Raw genomic sequence first — 20,796 nt, 5'->3', positions numbered from 1 at the left:
ATTGTAGCTAGGTAAGTAATATAAAATAGGAAGCTAAATTAAAAGATTATTTAAACATTGTGGACATGTATGGAGGAAAATATTCATGAAATATATGTAGGAATAATATTGGAGAAATATATTTCATAAAATATTTAAAACAAATTGTCACCAAATATTTCGGCAATATTGTAATTACATATCTTCAAAATATGTTAAATATATCATTGTAACAATGTGAATTTGAACATATTGTCTCAATGGTGGATTTTTCTGCCATTTGGTTATTGTGCAAACATGGTGAGAATATTTTAAACATCAGAAAATCGTCATAAACACATATTGTTGCAATGATAATCTGTTTTCAACAATATTTAATCAATATTACTGAAATATGATATTGCTATCTGGGTTATAATATTACTAACAGTGCCTTGTCTGCATTGTTAAAGTCTTTAAAATCACATAGGTGTTTTAGTAATATTCCAATAGATGCTAGAACTATACTAAAAAATAATAATTCTAAACTTCCAACGGAAATGCAATCTGTTCCCCCGGGGATTTATCATAATTTTGGTATAGCTAAAGGCATAAAATATTTGAGTAATTATGTGCAGTTCAATGATGAATCAATTAAAATACTTATAGGTATTGATGGGTTACCTCTTACAAAGAGTTCATGTAGTGTATTTTGGCCTATTCTCGGATGTGTTCAGTTGTTTAATTCTCATTATGTTTTTATAATTGGTCTGTATTGGGGTTATGAAAAACCTCTAGAAAGTAATTTATTTTTAAAAAGTTTCATAAATGAACTCAAAGAATTGTCTATGAATAGTATATTTACAAATTTTGGCCCAAAGCGCATTAAAGTTCATGGATTTTGTTGTGATGCACCTGCTAAAAGTTTCATTTTAAAATGCAAGGGTCACAATGGTTTTTTTTCCTGTACAAAATGTACTACTGAAGGTATTTTTTTTGAAAGAAGGGTTTGCTTTCTTGAAACAAAATTTATAAAAAGGACACACTTAGATTTTTTAAACCGAGTTGACGAAGAACATCATATGACAGATAAAATATCATTAATTACTGAAATTCCTAACGTTGATATAGTTAATGACTTTCCACTTGATTATATGCACCTTGTGTGTTTAGGAGTAGTAAAAAAACTTATTTTATTGTGGTTAGGCCATATGAAAAATTCTCCCTTATCGGTACGATTACAAAATATAAAAATACAAACAATTTCCAGTCATCTTTTATCAATAAAACCTAATATGACTTATGATTTTTCTAGAACTCCTAGAAGTCTTACAGAAATTCTAAGATGGAAGGCTACAGAATATAGGTTATTCCTTTTGTACACTGGTCCGGTTGTTTTAAAAAATATTCTTAGTGATGTATGTTACTCACATTTTATATGCTTACACATTTGCTTCAGATTTCTTTTAACACAAAATGTTGACATAAAACTGATTAATTTTACAGAAAGATTATTAACATATTTTGTAGATAAATTTGGTGAAATTTATGGAAAAAAATTTATGAGTCATAATATCCATGGGTTGTTGCACATTGTTGACGATTACCGTAAATATGGATCGCTTGATAACTGCTCATGTTTTCCCTTTGAAAATTATTTAAAGTCTTTGAAAAAAATGGTACGTAAATTTGAAAAGCCTTTAGAGCAAATTGTCAATAGGTATGAAGAATTTTTAACCTTTACTGAGCCTAAAATTTCATCATTTTCAAATAAAGAAATAGTGTTCAAAAAACCTCATAATGACGGGCCATTAGTTGAGGATTGTTCTGGGCCTCAATTTAAAATTATGATAATGAATAATTTCAAAATCAATATTAATTCTAGTTCTAACTGTTATATTGGATTTAAATGCAGAGAGAAATTAAATATTTGTAAGGTTGAAAATATTTCTAGCAAAAGTTCTAAAAATGTACTTATTGTTAAATGTTTTAATACAATTGAACCATTTTTTGTTAAACCGATTAATAGTTTAACTTTAGGTATAGCCATAGTTGCAAATTTATCTAATATTTATATGACAATTAATATTCAAGAAATAAAACTTAATAAATATATGATTTTAAATGACTCTAACAATGTAAAAATTGCTATCCCTATATTACATTCCAATAGTGAATTTATTAATTTTGTGTAAGTGTATAATTTTTAATATATAATAAAATAATAATATAATATGTGTAATATTTAAATAGTGCACATCTGTACTCTGTAAAAATAATCTATTTTATTTTATACATTATTACCTACATTTTTAAACATTATGTTTAGCCCAATGAATATTTTTATGATTAAATTATGATCATTAAGCATGAAACTTGTTGTTTTTATCTATTTTAAGTAGGAATTGATAAATTATACAACAATGGCATCCTACTCAGTAGTACATTTTATTAATGAAAACTCGGTCGAAGCAGTACCAAGCACATGGATTAAGAATGGTAAAAAAATTGGAGTTAAATTATGTGCTTGGTCCAACAATAAAGCTTGTATTATGAAGTACATTCAAAATAAACACATGCCTAATGAAATTGATTTTAAGTATTTCAAAGTACGAGTAATGAAAAAAAATTTAGGTAACTTGTTTGAAAATATAATTTCAGTGTTTAAGTTTATTATTTACTAATTGTTGATCGTATAATTTTATATAGAGTCACTAACAAAGGCTAGATATATAGCAGATGATGCTAGATGTAGGTCAGATTTTACAAATACTGATGATGATGATTTCCTTAACTTCAGCATGAAAAATAGAAATATTATGAATTCGCCTGCATCATCAACTTCGTCAATGCCTATTTATGGTAAAATAAATATATGGTAAAATAAATATATGGTATACATAGGTAATAGTTAACTTTTTTTCAAGCTATATTTTATTTTGTATTAAGATGAAAAAACTGATGATAAAAATGTTCCAAATAACGATCAACACTCGCCATTAAAAGACTCACCAATACAAATAATTAAACACACAAAAACTAAATTGCATTACGGATGGTCACCAATTAAACCTCTATCATCTTCAAAAGAACATGAAGGTAATTTGTATTTTAAATATTATTTAGCTCATTTAAGTACTGTATTTAAATTGACCTAATAGTTCTTGATTTTTCAACATATTTTTGAAGTTTCAAAACACAAATTAAATGAATCTACTGATCAAGTTAACCCAAGTATTTATGGCTATAGTTCATCCAAAAATCCAAAAGGTAATTATTAAATATTAAAAGTATATTCATAATAAAAAATATGTACATATATATATTTATTTTAAAAATGCTATTAATATTGCATATTTTACAAAGAAAAACAAAATCGTGAGGCAACTTTCCTATTTCGATAAAACGCCCACTACAATAAAAAAAAATGAACAAACGTCACGTGAGTTGTTGTTTACTATATAACAATATTTGTACCTTACTATATATAATATAATATTGGCTAAATGGAAAAATGTAATTTTAAATAATGATCTACAAGTCTTTTACTTTTTTTATGCATATAATTCAATACTATGATAATTTTATAATATATAGGTACCCCTGTGTTGGATCAGAGTGCTATTTTTGATGAATTGGAAGAACCTCGTGAAGTTCATACTCTTCATAACACAAGTAGTGGTAACTTTTTAACATAATTATTTTATATTATTTAGTAATAGCTAATATATCTGTACAATATTTACAAAATGTTTTCAATAGTTTAAAAACATCATTACTAATAATTATTTTAAGTATTATTTATTATATAATATATGCAAAATTAAATTTAAAAATCAATGGCTTAAATTGTTTATACACTTCATTTTTAAGAACAAGACTATTTATAATTTTGGATTGTGTGGTTGATTACAGTTTGATTTTGTATAAATAAGTCTTCTGTAAATTGATTTTTCATTACTTTTTGATAATTTTAAAGTTAATAAATTTATAGGTATTTTTTTTTTAATATCTTTTTTTTAGATAACCAACCATATGTTTCGAAAATAAGCGTTAATGTTTCAGAAGGCTTTTTGTCAAATTTCAATTCTAATACTGGCAAACAATCTGTAGGTAATATATCTGGGCCTTGGGTCAAAAAGGGCCAATGTCACTTTTTTGTGAAAATGAGTTATATGGCCAATCATATAAAATTTTATAAGCTTTTTCTAGTGGTAAAAGGGCTTATCTCAATAATCATTACTATGAGATTTGAGAAGACCAATGTTGTTATAAAAATTACTTATGCAATATCAAAAAGGTCCAATCAGACTTCAGCCGTTATTGATATAACAAAACTTCAAAATCTATAGGGCTAATGTAAACATTGGCCCTTTTATAATTTAAAAAAAAAAATGTTATTTTGTAATTGGCCCTACTGTATTTTAAACGTGATAAAAATTATAATCATTAATAGGTTATGTTACAATATTATAACACCTAGTTTGCCGCTAAATATTGTTTATTAATTATTATCAATTATCATAAAATAACATTAAACAATTAAACCAATTAAATGTTTTATAGTAGGTAGTCTAGGTAGGTATTGTTAATTTATAGTATAAAATGTAATTATTAAATATAGTACAATGAATAGCAGATCAAAACGGCTTGTAGCAATGTGCAAAACTGTTAAAGGTATATTATTATTTTAAAAACTATGAATTTACTTAGTGTATAATATTATAGAAAATTATATTATTTTAGTTACCTACCTATTTATAATGTTTAATGTAGTTTCAAGTCCAGAACCATTAAATGATTCGGCTAGTGATAGTATTTCTATTGAATACGATGATTCAAGTGATGAATATAGGCCTATTAGCACAAAATTTGATAGTGAAAATTCTTCCAATGAAGGAAGTCATGATGATAACCGAATTAATAGCAATGGTAACAAAATGTAGCTGGAATGAGTAACTTTGTAAACAATTAATTTTGTATTGAAATATTCTTTAGATTTAGCAGAAATAAATCCTCAAGATGTATTGATGAATATATCTGACACCTCAATACAGTATGAAGATAACAATAATAGAATTGAGGAAGTTGAAGTAACTTATGGGTCTAATTCTGTTGTACAATCTAATGTTCCAAATTTAAAAGGTGGAGGTAGAAAAAAAGTTGAAGTGAAAAGCAGAAAACGCAAAAGAAATCCTGAGTGTTGGGTTAAAAATATCAGGAAAAAATTAAAGATCCAAGGTAAAGAATATACAACTATAAAAGGTAAAGTGATTCCTGCTAAGATGATGAAACTACCATGTTCATGTAAGCGAAAATGTTTTGATAAAATAAATTATGCTCAAAGATTAATCATATTTCAAAATTACTACTCACTGACATTAGATGGCCAAAACCAATTTATATCAAGTTCAGTAGAAGATATTAGTAAAAAAACTGAACGTATTAAAATAAATAATATTCCCAGCAGAAGGCAATTTTCAAAAAAATATTTCTTGACCAAAGATAATGAAAAAATTGAAGTATGTCAAATAATGTTCATGAATACATTAAATGTTAGCCTAAAAAAAATAAGGGTTACTGTAGCAAAAAAATCTTCTACTGGTTCTGGTGTATGTTTATCCGATGGTAGAGAACATCATTTGAACCATATTAAAGCTCCTGATGAAGATAAAGACATCATAAGAAACCATATCAAAATGTTTCCTGTTAATAATAGTCACTATTCAAGAAACCATACTTCTAGAAAATATTTTTTGAATCCTGATCTATCAATAAGTAAAATGTACCAACTTTATAAGACCCATTGCATAGAAAATAACTATAACATGCTTAGTGAATTCATGTATAGAAAAATATTTGTGGAGGATTTCAATTTGGCGTTTAAAAAACCTAGCAATGACACTTGTCAATTATGTGACAAATTGGAAACCATAATCAAGTGTTCGGCTGTTAATGAGGAAGTACAAGATGCAATAAAAGAAAAAGATGAAGATTTAAAAATGGCAGATATGGCCTACCGGCTCTTTCAGTCAAGAATCACTAATAGGTAGGAGCGATTTTAGTGGGGCAGATAATACTGCAAAATTGATATTTAATTGTATACGTCCGGCAGAAGGTACTAATATCGGTTTTAATGTGTTTTTTCACTAATACCTACTTAATGTCTCTTATTGTCAATCAATATAAATGGTTTTGCAGTATATTTAATTGAATAAGGATACCTATTGTCCAAAGTGTCTTTCAATATAAATGCCCATTGTGGCTATCAAAAGTGTTCTATATATGTTATTTAAATATTTTAAAGGTATAATGACCGAGTAGACGTCAGTTGTTTTTATTACTAAAATGCATGTCTTAAATGGGTGAAAATAACATCTAGTACTCAAGTGGTCGGGGTGGCCTAGTGGTAATTAATTCGCGTTGGAGCTGGTGGGTCCGGGTTCGAATCCCGGGCGGTAGTTTTGCAGTTTTTTTCACGATAACGGAAAATTAAATGATATCAGTAATAATAATCGTTAACATGTGATAAAATATGATAACGTGTGATAACAATAATATAAGTAACGCACGTACGCAAGCAGCGGGATGAGGATAAGGGTGCGGGCGGTGGAGTGATGAGAGATGAGGTATGAGTGATGAGAGATGAGGGATGAGGGATGAGGTTTTAGAATCGGCTAAAATATAATACTCTAATGGAACACTTATTTCAGTACCTGGTAACTTTTTTAATTCCGGGACATTTAAAGTTGAACGATTATCTGTCAACCATAATTTTCCAAAATTGCTATGTGAAAATATACCACCATCGCTATTGTGTCCGTACGCACCTATATCTGTCATAATATACTTATAATCCGCATCAACTACTGCCATAAGTACGATTGAAAATGTACCTTTATAATTAAAATATAAAGAACCCGATTTCTTTGGACAAAAAACTGAAACATGCTTTCCGTCGACAGCTCCAACACAATTTGGAATATTCCATTTAGAATAAAATTGATGAGCTATTTTATTCCAACTTTCTTCGGTGTTAATTTGTGGCATAAATAATGGTTTGAGTACACTTGAAATGGCATTACATGTTTCTTTAATAATATTACTAACGGTTGATTCCCCAAGTCGAAATCGGTATGCTAAATCCCGAAATGATGCACCGGTTGCTAAATATCTGTAAAACGAAATTAATAAAAGTAAATTAGGAAACCAATCAATATAAAAACATAATAATTTATTTATATGTTATAATAAATTGTAGATGTCAATACAGTAAAAAAGAGATGGCGGTCATTGAGAGATACTTTTATAAAAATGCATAAAAGTCAAAAGCAACCTAGTGGTTCTGGAGGAGGGAAAAAATCGAAATGGTCATATTATTCACAAATGACATTTTTGATTCCATATATAGAGTTTAGAGAGTAAGTTTATAATTTTTTTTTTTTAATTAAAATTTTTAAATTATTTTGCGTAACAATCAAAATTATTTTAAATAATCAATAACTTCGTTATTTTTAATATGTTATAGGACTATTGGGAATTATTCAAGTTCTGAAATATGTAATCAACAAAGAATTAACAGTCCGGAAAGAGAATCAGATATTATTAATGAAGTGTCAACAACTCCAGAACGTTGCAATGAACAAATTGAACATAACATTAAATTACGTATAAATAAATGTTCTTCAGCTACTAAAAAGCGTAAAAATGAAGCACCAGAAGATAATATTGATGAACAAATTTTGAATATTATTTCCAAAGAACTTGATGCAGATGAACAATTTCTATTAAGTTATCTTCCGACATTAAAACGTATGACACCAAAACAAAATGCTATTGCAAAAATAAAAATTCAACAAGTTTTGTTTGATGTTGAGTTTGGAAATAATTATTCAAATTCGCCTTTTTCAAGCAACTCAGGGCATTCCACCTACTCGTCTGTTTATGCACCGATTTTAACTCCTCTTAACACAGCAAAATCAGCAATTGATTATTCTCAAAGTAATATGTCGGTCGCGGACAATGGGTTTCATGAGTATAATCATTATTCTTCGCAAAATTAATGGGTACACTTCTATTAATTCTAATAAATTTTTATGTTTATATAATTATATTTAATATTAATCATTATTTAATTTTTTTTATATATAAAAATAATAATAACTAATGACCATGGACGATTTATGACGAATAAGAAAATAATGTACCTATATACCTACAACTAATGTATAATAAATTAAAAATAAAATAATAAATACGTATCTTACCTTAATGTGACTACAAGTCGTTCTTTAGCGGGTATACTTTTTCTAAAATTTGTATCATTTTTAGAAAGCGAGTTTTTTAAAAGTGTGTATAATATATCGAATTGATCTTTGTTCATTCTGAAGGTATTGAAATATCGATCTAGATATAATTCAAGTTCAACACATAATTTTTTGAATTCTCCGTTTTCTGATCGTATTCGATTCATAGAATATACCCAAAGTCTAGTTTTCTTTAATGTATATTTTTTCTTTCTTCTTATTAATAATAACAATGCCAATAGCCGTTTAGATCGCGTACATAACGTCATATTTATATTATTTATTACTTATATTTACTTTAAAAATTTAATTGAATAAACTAAATCTTAAGAAGTTAAGACACACACAGAACACGTCTTACCTATTCAAAAATATCTGTTTAGTGTTAATACTAAAAGTAGTGACTTGCATGCAATGGTGATGGAGCAAACAATCAGATAAAGGAATATAGTAGGTAACTGCAGTAATAAGCCAGTAATACATTGTACATTTTGTAATCAAAAGTTGATTTGGTTAGATAGAAATAATTATAATTTATAGTTAGCTTTTAGCTGACGGATAACCAATAAACGCATTTAGTGTGGGACCTGTGTACGTTGCGTTGAACGTATACTTTAGACGTACGTCATCGCAACGGACGTCGACGTATTTAGTGTGGGAAGGTCTTTAGTGTCGTCCGCCACGGAACTGCAGTTGTATACGGAGTGAGTTGTATTATCACACTATCAATTGTTTAATTCCACTCGCGCGTATACGTTTACTCTTGCAATTATCACACAATATTACATTAGTATGTTTTATTTACTTATAATTTTATTCCTTTGCGAATTATTACCTTTTTTGTTTGTTCATTTTGTTATTGTTTAAAATCCGCGTAAAACCACGATGTTTTTATGAATCTCTGTATGCTCGGCGGCCACACCGGCGCCGTCGATCAACGACGGTTTTCGATCACTGTCGGCCAATCACAGAAAGGAAAGAGATCGTCTAGGGGGGCAACTGTCGGGCAGAGATTCGGCTCACGCCGACGACGGCGACTTGTGTGGTGAACTGCCCAGCGTGGGGCCCGGGGGCTACAGACAGCTGGTTTGCGATGTCATTAAGTTAATCAATAATCATAAAGTTATTTACTTCATGCACGTCTTCTAATCAAACGGTTTTTCCTGTGCAAGTGCAACGGGCCCCGATGTCACCACTTCGCAATTATTATATTACCCGTAGTACTGTAGTAGGTAAAGACCACGGTTTAAGATATACCATGAATATATCTCAAATCAGTTAAACCGTGTTATAGACATATAATATAATGTCTATGCTTTATCCAGTATATTATAATCCAGCGACACGGTAGTGTCGCGAGCTAAGTAAAAAAAAAGGAAGGCGAAGCACTCGACCGTGTATATATACAGAAACCTAAACATTCCCATTTAATACGTGTTAATATTTTGGTGTTCTTTATTATTTAATCATTTATTAATAAATGGACCAAATAGTTAGAATGAGGTATCAATCGATCGAGAAAATCATAGGCTACGTGCTTTTATAATTTCAATAGAATCGGTTGAATAATATTTTAGTTATGATCAAAAAACTGTGGATATTTAAGTGATCATTTTATATTACTTTCGCCGCCGGCTGCCGTATTAAACGCGTCATGTGGACGGAGACGGGTGAGGGGATTCTTGCGACGGCGGCGTGTGTCTCCCACTACTATTGCTTCCCACCACCGCTAGACACATACAACACACGGACATAGTTCATTATCGCTTATCGGTATCGGTGCATTCTGTTTTCGTAATTTCGTTCTTTCGTCTCGCGTCCTGTGTACGAGCTTGTTGTCTGCGTTATTGTTTCTTATTCAATCCACGTGGTATCACCTAACCTAACCGTATCGATTGTCCGTCATTCAATCATTGTCCATTAAATTTGTATATAATATATTGTATTAGTATATATATATATATATATATATATGCGGTTTCTTGTTATGCAAATGCATCTTTGCAAGTAATTTTCAATTGTACTCGCATACTAAATATCTTAATTAATTCTTTAGAAGACACTGTACTAAAAAAACTTGCATACTCATACACATCACAAGTATGTCAACTAAGTGCATTTAGTATAAGAAATCAGATTGGTCATCCTTACGTTAACATAGAACAGCAAGATGCTGCTGAATTTATTAGTGCACTCATATCTTTATATGAACCCTTACACAATTCTTTGCTTCATCAACTTCAGACGATATTAAAATGCTCTAGGTGTAAAAAGAGTAGAGTACATATTTCAAATAATTATATAATTCAACTTAATGTACCAAATGATACAAAAACTGTCACAATGCATTCTATGTTGAATGACATGTCTAAAGAAGTTACAATAGAAAATATAACTTGTAGTGCTTGTAATACTACTTCAAACCATACACAGACTACAAACATACTCAATACTCATGAATATTTGTTCTTTCAAATTCAACTTTGGAGTAATGTGAACACAAAAATTACAAACTTGCAAATAAATTCATTACCAACCACAACACTTACAGTGGATAGTAAATGTTACACTTTAAACTCGGTCATTTGCCATCATGGTCAATCTATGACTGAAGCCCATTATACAGCAATAATAAAACATCAGAATAAATGGGTAAGATGTAACGATACATCTGTACAGTTTGAACGGTGGCCTCGTGGTGCAAAAGATGTTTACATCATAATAATGGAAAAAAAATAAAAAATATATTGACCCTAATAAAAACTAATGATATCCCAACAAAAACACTCCGTCAACTCCGTGTAAAAAACGCTAAGTAAAAAAAAAAAAAAATATAAATGCCATAAAATGTGTGATATAAGGTAGAAATCTAAGTAAATGGTCTAATGTGTAAAATGTATTTATTAGTAATTAATTCAAATTTAATAAAATTGGTTATTTATATTAATTTATAATATGAATTATTTTAACTAAAATTTATCCAAATTTAGTTTACTTGGCCGGAACATTCAGCCTAAAAATGTATAGTCAAGTACTAAGTTTATGTAATAAATAATGCAGACCCCATTAAGATAAATAAAAATTTGTTTCCGACCAAGTAAACTAAATTTGGATAAATTTTAGTTAAAATAATTCATATTATAAATTAATATAAATAACCAATTTTATTAAATTTGAATTAATTACTAATAAATACATTTTACACATTAGACCATTTACTTAGATTTCTACCTTATATCACACATTTTATGGCATTTATATTTTTTTTTTTTTTTACTTAGCGTTTTTTACACGGAGTTGACGGAGTGTTTTTGTTGGGATATTATTATCCATGACTATAAATAAGTTAGTAATTTAGTCATGACTCGATTTTATTCAAGTTAGCAGCAATTGTCCAATCTATTTCGGTAGATACTCCGATAACGATGGTCACTGTGTTCGGGGAGACAAATGACGATATAATTCCAAAACGACTGACAATAACAAGTCAATAACGATATGACGCTTGGCTTTGTATAATAAATAATAATAATATGTTACGCAATAGAATACAAAATACAGAGTTTACCTGTTTACATTTGTGTAGATATTATATAGATAGGTATAAATAGTAAAAGAAGAAAACATTTACACAGTAGAATTATTTTATACGCAATTGCGAAATATTTAGGTAGCGAGTACTAATAAATCGAAATTAGACATTTTAAAGAGGAAAAAATGGGCTAATATTTTCCACATATTATTTTATACATTTTGCAAAAAAAAGAGCTACCTCATACCAGTTATGAGCGTTGAAATTTTACGACATAACATTATAGATGTTAATCCATACGATTTCTCATGGAACGATTTCCTTATTAAAAAACTGCGTCGTATAGTTTGTATAAGTATTATGTAGTAGAACCTAATAATAAATTTAACGTAAAAGAATTTTATTACATATTACCATTTCGTATTAGTACGAATGCACATATTATGTTGATATACTTCAATTAATTTAATTTAATTTATCGACACCAAATGTTTACATTATAATTTTCTATAGGTACATGATAAAATTACAAAATACTTTGATTCTTTTTGGGCAATTTTTTTTATAGATAGAAATTTCATATTATTTTTTTCATTTTTTTATACATACATTCCAATAGGTCAAAAAGCTTGAAAATTTAATAAAAGGTTCCTCATATTATGTTATATAAAATTATAAAAATACATTGACATGATTTTAATTTTTTCTTCTATGAGTATTTAAGTTCAAATTAAGACATAATGCATCAAATTGAAAATTTGGAAATATTATTTAAAAATGTATAAAATGTTCAATTTTTTTAGCTATAACGATTATCTAGTACAAGAACTACATTATAAATAATCACGTAAAACAAGTTTGTTTTACCTAATTTTTAAAATATTATTTATCTAGAATCTTGACATTTTAAAATTATATTATAACTTATATTGTATTCGTGCAGTGATTATATTTTTAAATGCCATGTTTTTGGCAAAGAATACCTACATTGACTCGCTGCGATATATTATGTATATATGACGTACGTCACACCAGCCCCCCCATTTTCAAAATACCGAAATTTGATTGTTCTATCTTTTAGTATGCTATTTGTACGAATTTGTAAGCAGTGTTACAGAATTTGTATGACCAAAGTGGCTCAGATATATCAAAAACTCGTCGGGGGGCTGGCGAGACGTCACGCCAGCCCCCGACATAGATAAATCGAAATTTTTTTTTTACCATCGCTTTGCCCTCTATTCGTACGTATTTGTACGCGCAATATAAACATTCGTAGGTACGCTCTTCGTTCTGGAGGGGGATATCGATAAACGCGTCGAGGGGCTGTCGAGACGTCACGCCAGCCCCCGACATAGATAAATCGAAATTTTTTTTTACCAACGCTTTGCCCTCTATTCGTACGTATTTGTACGCGCAATATAAACATTCCTACGCTCTTCGTTGCGGGGGGGAAAATATAATAAACTTATACTCTATAGCAGTTGTTGCCTGTATAAGCTGTAATCGATGTTTATAATCAGTTAAATAGAAAATAATTTTAACACAAAATCGTTTATTTATATAATTTATAATGTAACACGTTCTTCTGCTAAGTTACTTCTAAATAATTAACGTACCTAGTTACTCTTGCGTTTCCCAAAAATAATAATAACGTAGTTACCATAACGTTACTGAAAAGTGTAACTATGTTAATTAAATAGGTATGTCAGCCACTCGTGAGTCGTGATATGCATGTCTGTGAAGTAAGCATTTCCTACAAAAATTGTTACCTAGTTGAAGTTCATATTATATTCTATTGGCAATGCGTGTTTGTATAAAGTCAGCTAACGGAATAACATTATTATTGTTTTTTTTTTATCATCCGTACTAATATCAAATATGAGTACCTATTAATTATTAAACTTATAAAAGTATATAAATATTGTACATAAATACCACATACTTTTTAAACATTTTTGTTATTTGCCTTTGTACATATGATATAGGAATTGACAATTGTAAGGTAACATATTTCAAAGTTTTGGTTTAAAATATTATAATTATTAACTGGAGATAGTTTCTTCACAATAGTTACATTGTTGAAGATGTCTTTCAAATGAATACATTAATCTACTATGTATCTAAAATGTTAAATTACTATACATTTGTGATGTATTTGTAGGTACCTACACCATTAAATTTACTGGTAAAATGAAATACTTTATTGTGAAGTTATATAATATTATGTTTGAATAGTAATTATTGCTATTACTACTTTGTGGAAGCAATGTAAAATTAATATACAGATAACAAGTTGACTTATTTTTGTGTAAGATAGGTATTTTTTATATTCAGTAATTTGAACACTGTACAATTAATTTGTATCATGGTAAAAAATAAATCCTTTTATTAATTACAATGTTTAAGATAAATCAAAAATAACAAAATATTTCAAATTGAATACACTAAATATTCACATGGGGCGACAGTTGAATTTTTTACAGGTTTTGTTTTGCTCCTTGTGTCATCAAATAGCTCCCAGTTGTTTGGTCCTCGTTTTCCATAAGCATAATAATGCCCTACAGAGTTTCTCAATCTACTTAACCCTTGTTGATAGCAAAATACACCCAGTGCCGCAACTACACATTACGGGGCTGGTGTGCAAATCTTAATTTGGGGGCCTAAATATTTTTTCAAAATGAATTTACCTATTGTTAATAAAATATGATAGCCGGCGTTTATATTATGAAAGGTTAATATTATAAGGAATATTATGGAAATTATTAAATTATACAGATAATGGTTGTATAATGTTGTATAATTACATTTATAATGGTTATAAACATAAAACATTTGTAAAATTATAGTATAATTTTAACACATTTGAAACTTAAGTTAAAAGAATTGTTTTTTTCTCGCTTTTGCATATGCGAAGTTGTCAATTATTTTCTCTATATCTATATCTGAAGTTCTTTTTCTTTCTATGTTTAGTATAGAAATTCCACATAGCCGTTCTTGACCTATGGAATTGCGCAAATAATTTTTAATTAATTTAAGCTTAGAAAAACTCCTTTCTGCAGATGCTACCGTAACAGGAATGGTTAAAAATATAAGACATGCAGCTAAAACATCAGGAAAACTTGTTGATAAATCCATATCAATTATATAAAAAGCCAAATTCTGTATGGTCTTAAGTTCCGATACAATAGTTTTATCAATTTTTGTAATATGTAACTTAAGACATAATAATTGTCTTGTAAGATCACATGAAACATCTTCTGTATACGAATTTATAAAATCATATGATGATTCTATAATATAATCTTCATTTTGTTCAATAATGGTTAATGGCGATAGTAATTTAAAATTATTTACTATAGTAACCATTCCTTCAAATCGACTATGTAATTGAAACAGTATAGTATCCAACACAGGTAAAAATACTTTTATTTTAAAATTTTCTTCATTAATATCAAGTCGAAAGTCACCATCAAAATCATCAAACCTTTTATTTGCAAATTGTTTACGTACTAAATGGAATAGCACTGTTATGTTCCATTTAGCACATAATTCTTTTGATTTACTTAATATCCCATCATAATTGTTCCTTAATTCATTGATTTGAGTAATTGATTGATTCATAAGTGTAGAAGCCATCTCAATGGAATGATTAACTCCTTGTAATAATTTTGATACGAAATTTAAGATTCTCAAAATATTTTCCCATAAACATAAAATTAAAATAAATTCACTTGATTCCAACTTTTTTTTTAAAGTTAAACTTGAGTTTCTTTCATCTGTTTTCTTGGTAGTTAATGATATTTTAGTTAAGCACTTAACAACATCTATGAACCTCTCTTGTAAACTGAATACTGCATCATGCCTTGCTTCCCATCTTGTTGGGCATACTTTTTTTAATGTTTTCTTAGAAACTTTACATGCTTGTTCATCACCAAGAGCTAATAATGCCCACCTTGGTGCACTAGACCCAAAGAAATTAAAAACATCTTGCACTATACTAAAAAATGAAACAATCTTTTGTGAAGTTTTAGCAGCATCAGAAATTACTAGGTTTAAATTATGTGCACAACAATGGACGTAAAGAGCTGTAGGCACAATATTAATAATTCGTTTTTGTACTCCGAAATGGGCACCACTCATTACAGAAGCGCCGTCATAACCCTGACCACGACATTTTTTTATATCTAAACCAAACTTAGTCAGTATTTTTAGCAACAGTTCAGCATAATCAGATGAACCATGATTTTATAATGCAAAAAATCCTAAAAAAGATTCCCTTATATCTAATGTGTGATTTTCATATTCAACAAAGACATACCTAATAATCACGCTCACTTGATCAATTTTAGTTATATCTTGGGTAGAATCAAGCATAATTGAAAACCAAGAACACTTTTTAACCTCATCACATATACTATTACGTACATCTGATGCTAAAATTTCTATAAGCTCGTCTTGAATTTTCCAACTTAAGTATTTTACATGTTTTTTTGAATCATTTAATAAATTATGAACAAAAGGATCAAATGTTGCAAGTAATCTAATAGTACGCATAAAGTTACCTTCAATTTCTTGAAGATTACCTTTCTTCCCTTCGTTTCCTCGGAGGGCAGTATTACCAGATGTAAGAGTTAAAATTACATGAATAACTCGACGAAGAACATTCCTCCAATACTCTGCTTCTTCAGATATTTGTTTCTCTAAATCTGTATCTAATGTTTTATTTTTTTCCCAATATCTTCTAATTTCTGTTGCATTTATATGTTGAATAGAATTTTCATGTTTAGAAATTTGTTGTGATAAATGTTGCCAGTCGTCAACGCCAGAAATCCATTCATATTTAAAATGCTCATATTGCCGGATAGCAAAAAGCCAACAAAACTCACAATATGCTTTATCTAATATTAAAGAATAACATAACCATTGCCGTGGAATTTTGATACCTGTTTTAGTTGTTATATAGTAATAACCAGTAGAAAAACATCTATTAACATGGTTCCTAGGAAATTTGATTGATGGTTTGCATTGTCCGAATAACAAAATACTCTTTTTTAATGATGTGCATACTTCACCTTCAAAATGTCCACGATCAGTTGGATACTTCAAAGTTAAATTTAGGCCTCCAAAATCTGAAATATATTATGAAATATGAAAATGAAATATATAAGTACCTATAATTTACAACTTATTTGTGCAATATTTATTGTTTTTTTTTAAATAACATTTTTATTTATAAATATACAGGTAATCAATAAACATACCTTCCGAACTATCAGTCTCTTTTATAATTTCATTTTGTGGATCATTTTCAACAGCATCTGAAGTGTTGGATACAACTGAAAAATAATTAGTAAAAATGTAATTAAAAATTTCCACATTCTACAATATAGGTGTCATAATAATGATAATACCTAATAGACTAGTTTTACATTTTTTTTTTTTAATACATGATATTCTAATAATATAAAATAAAATATAGGTATAAGTACCTACCTATAATTTACAACTTATTTGTGCAATATTTATTGATTTTTTTTAAAAAAACATTTTTATTTATAAATATACAGGTAATCAATAAACATACCTTCTGAACTATCATTCTCTTTTATAATTTCATTTTGTGGATCATTTTCAACAGCATCTGAAGTGTTGGATACAACTGAAAAATAATTAGTAAAAATGTAATTAAAAATTTCCACATTACACAATATAGGTGTCATAATAATGATAATACCTAATAGACTAGTCTTACATTGTTTTTTTTAAATACATGATATTCTAATAATATAAACTGAAATACATAAGTATACCTATAATTTACAACTTATTTGTTCAATGCCTATTTAATAATGGCTATTTAATGTGGTTTTTTTTTTTAATAAATTTAAAAATATAATAATATAATCAATAAATGTATATTATATGTTATTTATAATATAATTTGAACATTTTTTTAGATATTCACTTAACATTTCACAATTAACAAAATTCTATTTACTAATATACCTTATACATATAATTTACAAATACTTACCTGATTTTTTAATCCACGATTTCATAACATTTGCTGCAATATTGTTTTCGTTCTGTTGTTTCATTTTTTTTTTGTGCTTATCCCAGCCACTCACATATATACGTTTTGACATTTTTAACAAATTTAAAATACTATTCAAAAATCAAAACATTATATCAGAAAAAAATCACTCAAAATCACTTTCATAATAACACAATTATATGTTAGACGGTTAAAATTCTTACAAGGTACACTGTACAGTTACTGTAGGTACAGTTTAGTGTAATAGTGTACTATATTACAGTAAATATAAATTTTACAAGTAAAACCACGTATAGATCGTACAGACAAATAATGAACAATCAATAGACAACAATTAAATGACAAATGTATGTTTTCACTTCTACAGATATTGTGATTACTAAATCGTGAATCGTGATTACCATCTTCCCCGATGTCCCGATATTGTACGTATACAAATTAAAAACCCATTGGAATGATCTATTTTTATATACGATTAAATGAGCTCACATTGGTTGAGTGGTTAGTCGCCTGATAACGTAGACCACGGGGCATGGTCGCACGGACCCGCATTATTATTATTATTATTATTTCTTATTATTATTATTCTGTAGAAGGTATTTCGTACGATTAATTGTATCGCGTATGGCCCGTACATATTATACGTATGGCGGTATGGGACACTTATTAGAACTAGTATTAGCGTATTAAGTTTGGCTTTGGCCATTTCTAACATTTTAACAAGTTAACAGTTTGGCTGTTATAGGTGATGTGGGGCCTATAAGGGCTTGGGGCCTTGGGGGCCGACGTGCAATGCACACCTTGCACACCCGGTAGTTGCGGCACTGAATACACCTCTCAGTTCAAATGCTTTTTCATTTATAATAAGTACAGGTGGGATATTTGATAACTTTATTTTAGGGTGAGAAGCTGCTTCGGTGCTATGCTGGCTGCTATTTATTTCATCCTCTACTGAAATAAAACAGATTTTACTTATAAAAATAAATGATTAGGATAAAAACCATATTTGAAGTAATAAGATAAATACAAAATTAATACCTATCCAATTGAGGAGCTCAATAAATACATGCATTTGTATTGTAGTTGTCACTGTTTTGTTACCAGTGCACGGTGTACTGTTTTTTTCAGTATGACCACATATTAAAGTATTAGTTCTCATCCTACTATTTATATCCTGTTGTAGCTAACTTAAATCTCCATTTGTAATTTGAATATTTATATAAGGTACAGCTATAGGGGTTAACATTGTTTTTTTACATATTAGATTTGTACACTTTATAATGTCTAAAGCCGATGGAATATCATTAAATAATTGTTTAATTATATGTCCTATTGTGGTATCACAAACTGCTAAAGTAGTTTCATATTCTAAAAATTCCATATGTGGTTCAAGTTCACTTATCTGAAATCAATATACAAACATTATAAACTATACAATTAATATACAAGATGTTAAAGTATGTATTTCAATATAAATACCATTATACTAGCTCTATCTGAATAAGTTGATGATGTAATACCTTGTTTTACAATTTTTGATACAAATGAAAAATATTTACTGTTTTCCAAAAAATTGTTCAATTCTTGACTGTATTTGACACTATCACAATAAGCAACCATAATAATGGAGGTAACCGTATCAAATGCACAAGTGTTGCTCATAATTACTTTACCAATGCTTTGAACAACACAACTTTTTAGTTCCTCTGCTCGAGATCCATTTTTTAATAATGGCAATGATAGTATATTTTTTGAGGTATTTATGTCCAAATGCCTTAAATGAGGATTAGGAACAAGGTATGATGTTGTAGTCCTTTGTTTTTTAGATTTACGCTTCCAACTTTCTACTGCTGTTTTTTAATTTTTAATTTTTAACGAGTCATATAAAATAAATATTTTATAATAACGTTTACGTATTTATTTCTATTTAGGTCATATTTTATTGATACTAATGATCTATTGTATTAATATAATTCAAATTTCACATTTAGTTAATATAAAATAGTGCAGTGAAATACTATGTCATTATAGTTTTTATTTATTTATTTATTTTTTGATGTTAGGATAAAAAGTAAGAATAATCAATTATGTAATTAAAAAATAAATTAATTTATTGACTAAATAGATAACTACAATTATAATTATATTATGACAAAATTATCAATTAGTTGTTAAATTATTCACATTGAACTTATTAAATAATATTAAATTAACTATAATAAATTAATTTTTAATAATTCTTGAAGTTATTTTTATAAAAATCATGTACCTAAGTAAGTCCTACTTTGTTTTTTTCCATGTGCTAAACATTTTATTTTTTAAAAGTATTATATGTTATAGTAGCAAACAACTTGAAGACAATTTATGAATTGATAAGTGTCTACATTTTGTGTCTGATATTTATCAGAACTGTTGTATATTGTACATTTGTACGCCTGTACGGGTGATACCACAGAACTAAAATTGTACTTATTAAATTTTTCAAACTATTTAGAGAATCATAATTAGTGGAAAATTAAAAAAGAAAATTAAGTTACCTTTCTATTAAATTAAATAATATTTTACTAGGTATATTTATGTTACTTATATAGGTAGGTACCTAATGAATAATACTAAGGTAGGTACCTGATTTCATGAGCCGTACTGCTTCAAATTCTCTGTATGTTTCGCTAGATTTTCCACAATTTACAATAGCCGACACCACATCAATTTTAGCTTTCCCAGTTAATCGTCGTTTTTTAATTATATTATGTGGATCATCAAACTGTCCAGTGTACGTGCATTCCATAAGAACTCTTTTATAACAAATTAGATAGGTAACAGTTAATTGCTGTTATTATTATTTTATTGTATTTCCATTGTTATGAATAAAACGTTTAAGGATTTATCCAAAAATATATAAAAAATAAAAATAACAAGATACCTAAGTAATTAAATTATATATA

At 28.2% G+C, this 20,796-nt stretch overlaps 2 protein-coding genes and 1 pseudogene across 2 annotated transcripts in view; all 3 read right to left on the bottom strand.

Moving 5' to 3' along the window:
• Window positions 1–20,796, bottom strand: part of LOC132935139 (uncharacterized) — a 494,638-nt gene that overhangs the window by 54,440 nt on the left and 419,402 nt on the right. The window lies entirely within an intron of this gene.
• Window positions 14,227–19,232, bottom strand: LOC132934254 (uncharacterized; annotated as a pseudogene).
• Window positions 14,671–17,942, bottom strand: LOC132936732 (zinc finger MYM-type protein 1-like). Its single transcript, XM_061003487.1, has 6 exons — window positions 17,831–17,942; window positions 17,381–17,455; window positions 17,058–17,132; window positions 16,132–16,925; window positions 15,558–15,957; window positions 14,671–15,452 (listed from the first exon to the last, which is right to left on the bottom strand). The coding sequence occupies exons 1-6, from the start codon at window positions 17,940–17,942 to the stop codon at window positions 14,671–14,673; spliced, it is 2,238 nt and encodes a 745-aa protein (XP_060859470.1).

The sequence above is a fragment of the Metopolophium dirhodum genome, chromosome 1, assembly GCF_019925205.1.
Source record: "Metopolophium dirhodum isolate CAU chromosome 1, ASM1992520v1, whole genome shotgun sequence".
In the NCBI taxonomy this organism is placed as follows: Eukaryota; Metazoa; Arthropoda; class Insecta; order Hemiptera; family Aphididae; genus Metopolophium; species Metopolophium dirhodum.
This window is presented reverse-complemented; position numbering and strand designations above follow the sequence as displayed.

Bases quoted from the DNA above. Each gene is read 5' to 3' on its own strand.
- LOC132936732 (XM_061003487.1), bottom strand. From the start codon at position 17,942: ATGTCAAAACGTATATATGTGAGTGGCTGGGATAAGCACAAAAAAAAA. The intron at 17,456-17,830 runs GTAAGTATTTGT...ATTATTTTTCAG, and splicing joins ATCGTGGATTAAAAAATCAG to TTGTATCCAACACTTCAGAT. The intron at 15,453-15,557 runs GTTTAACTTTAA...AATTATTACAAG, and splicing joins AACAGATGAAAGAAACTCAA to GAGTTAATCATTCCATTGAG.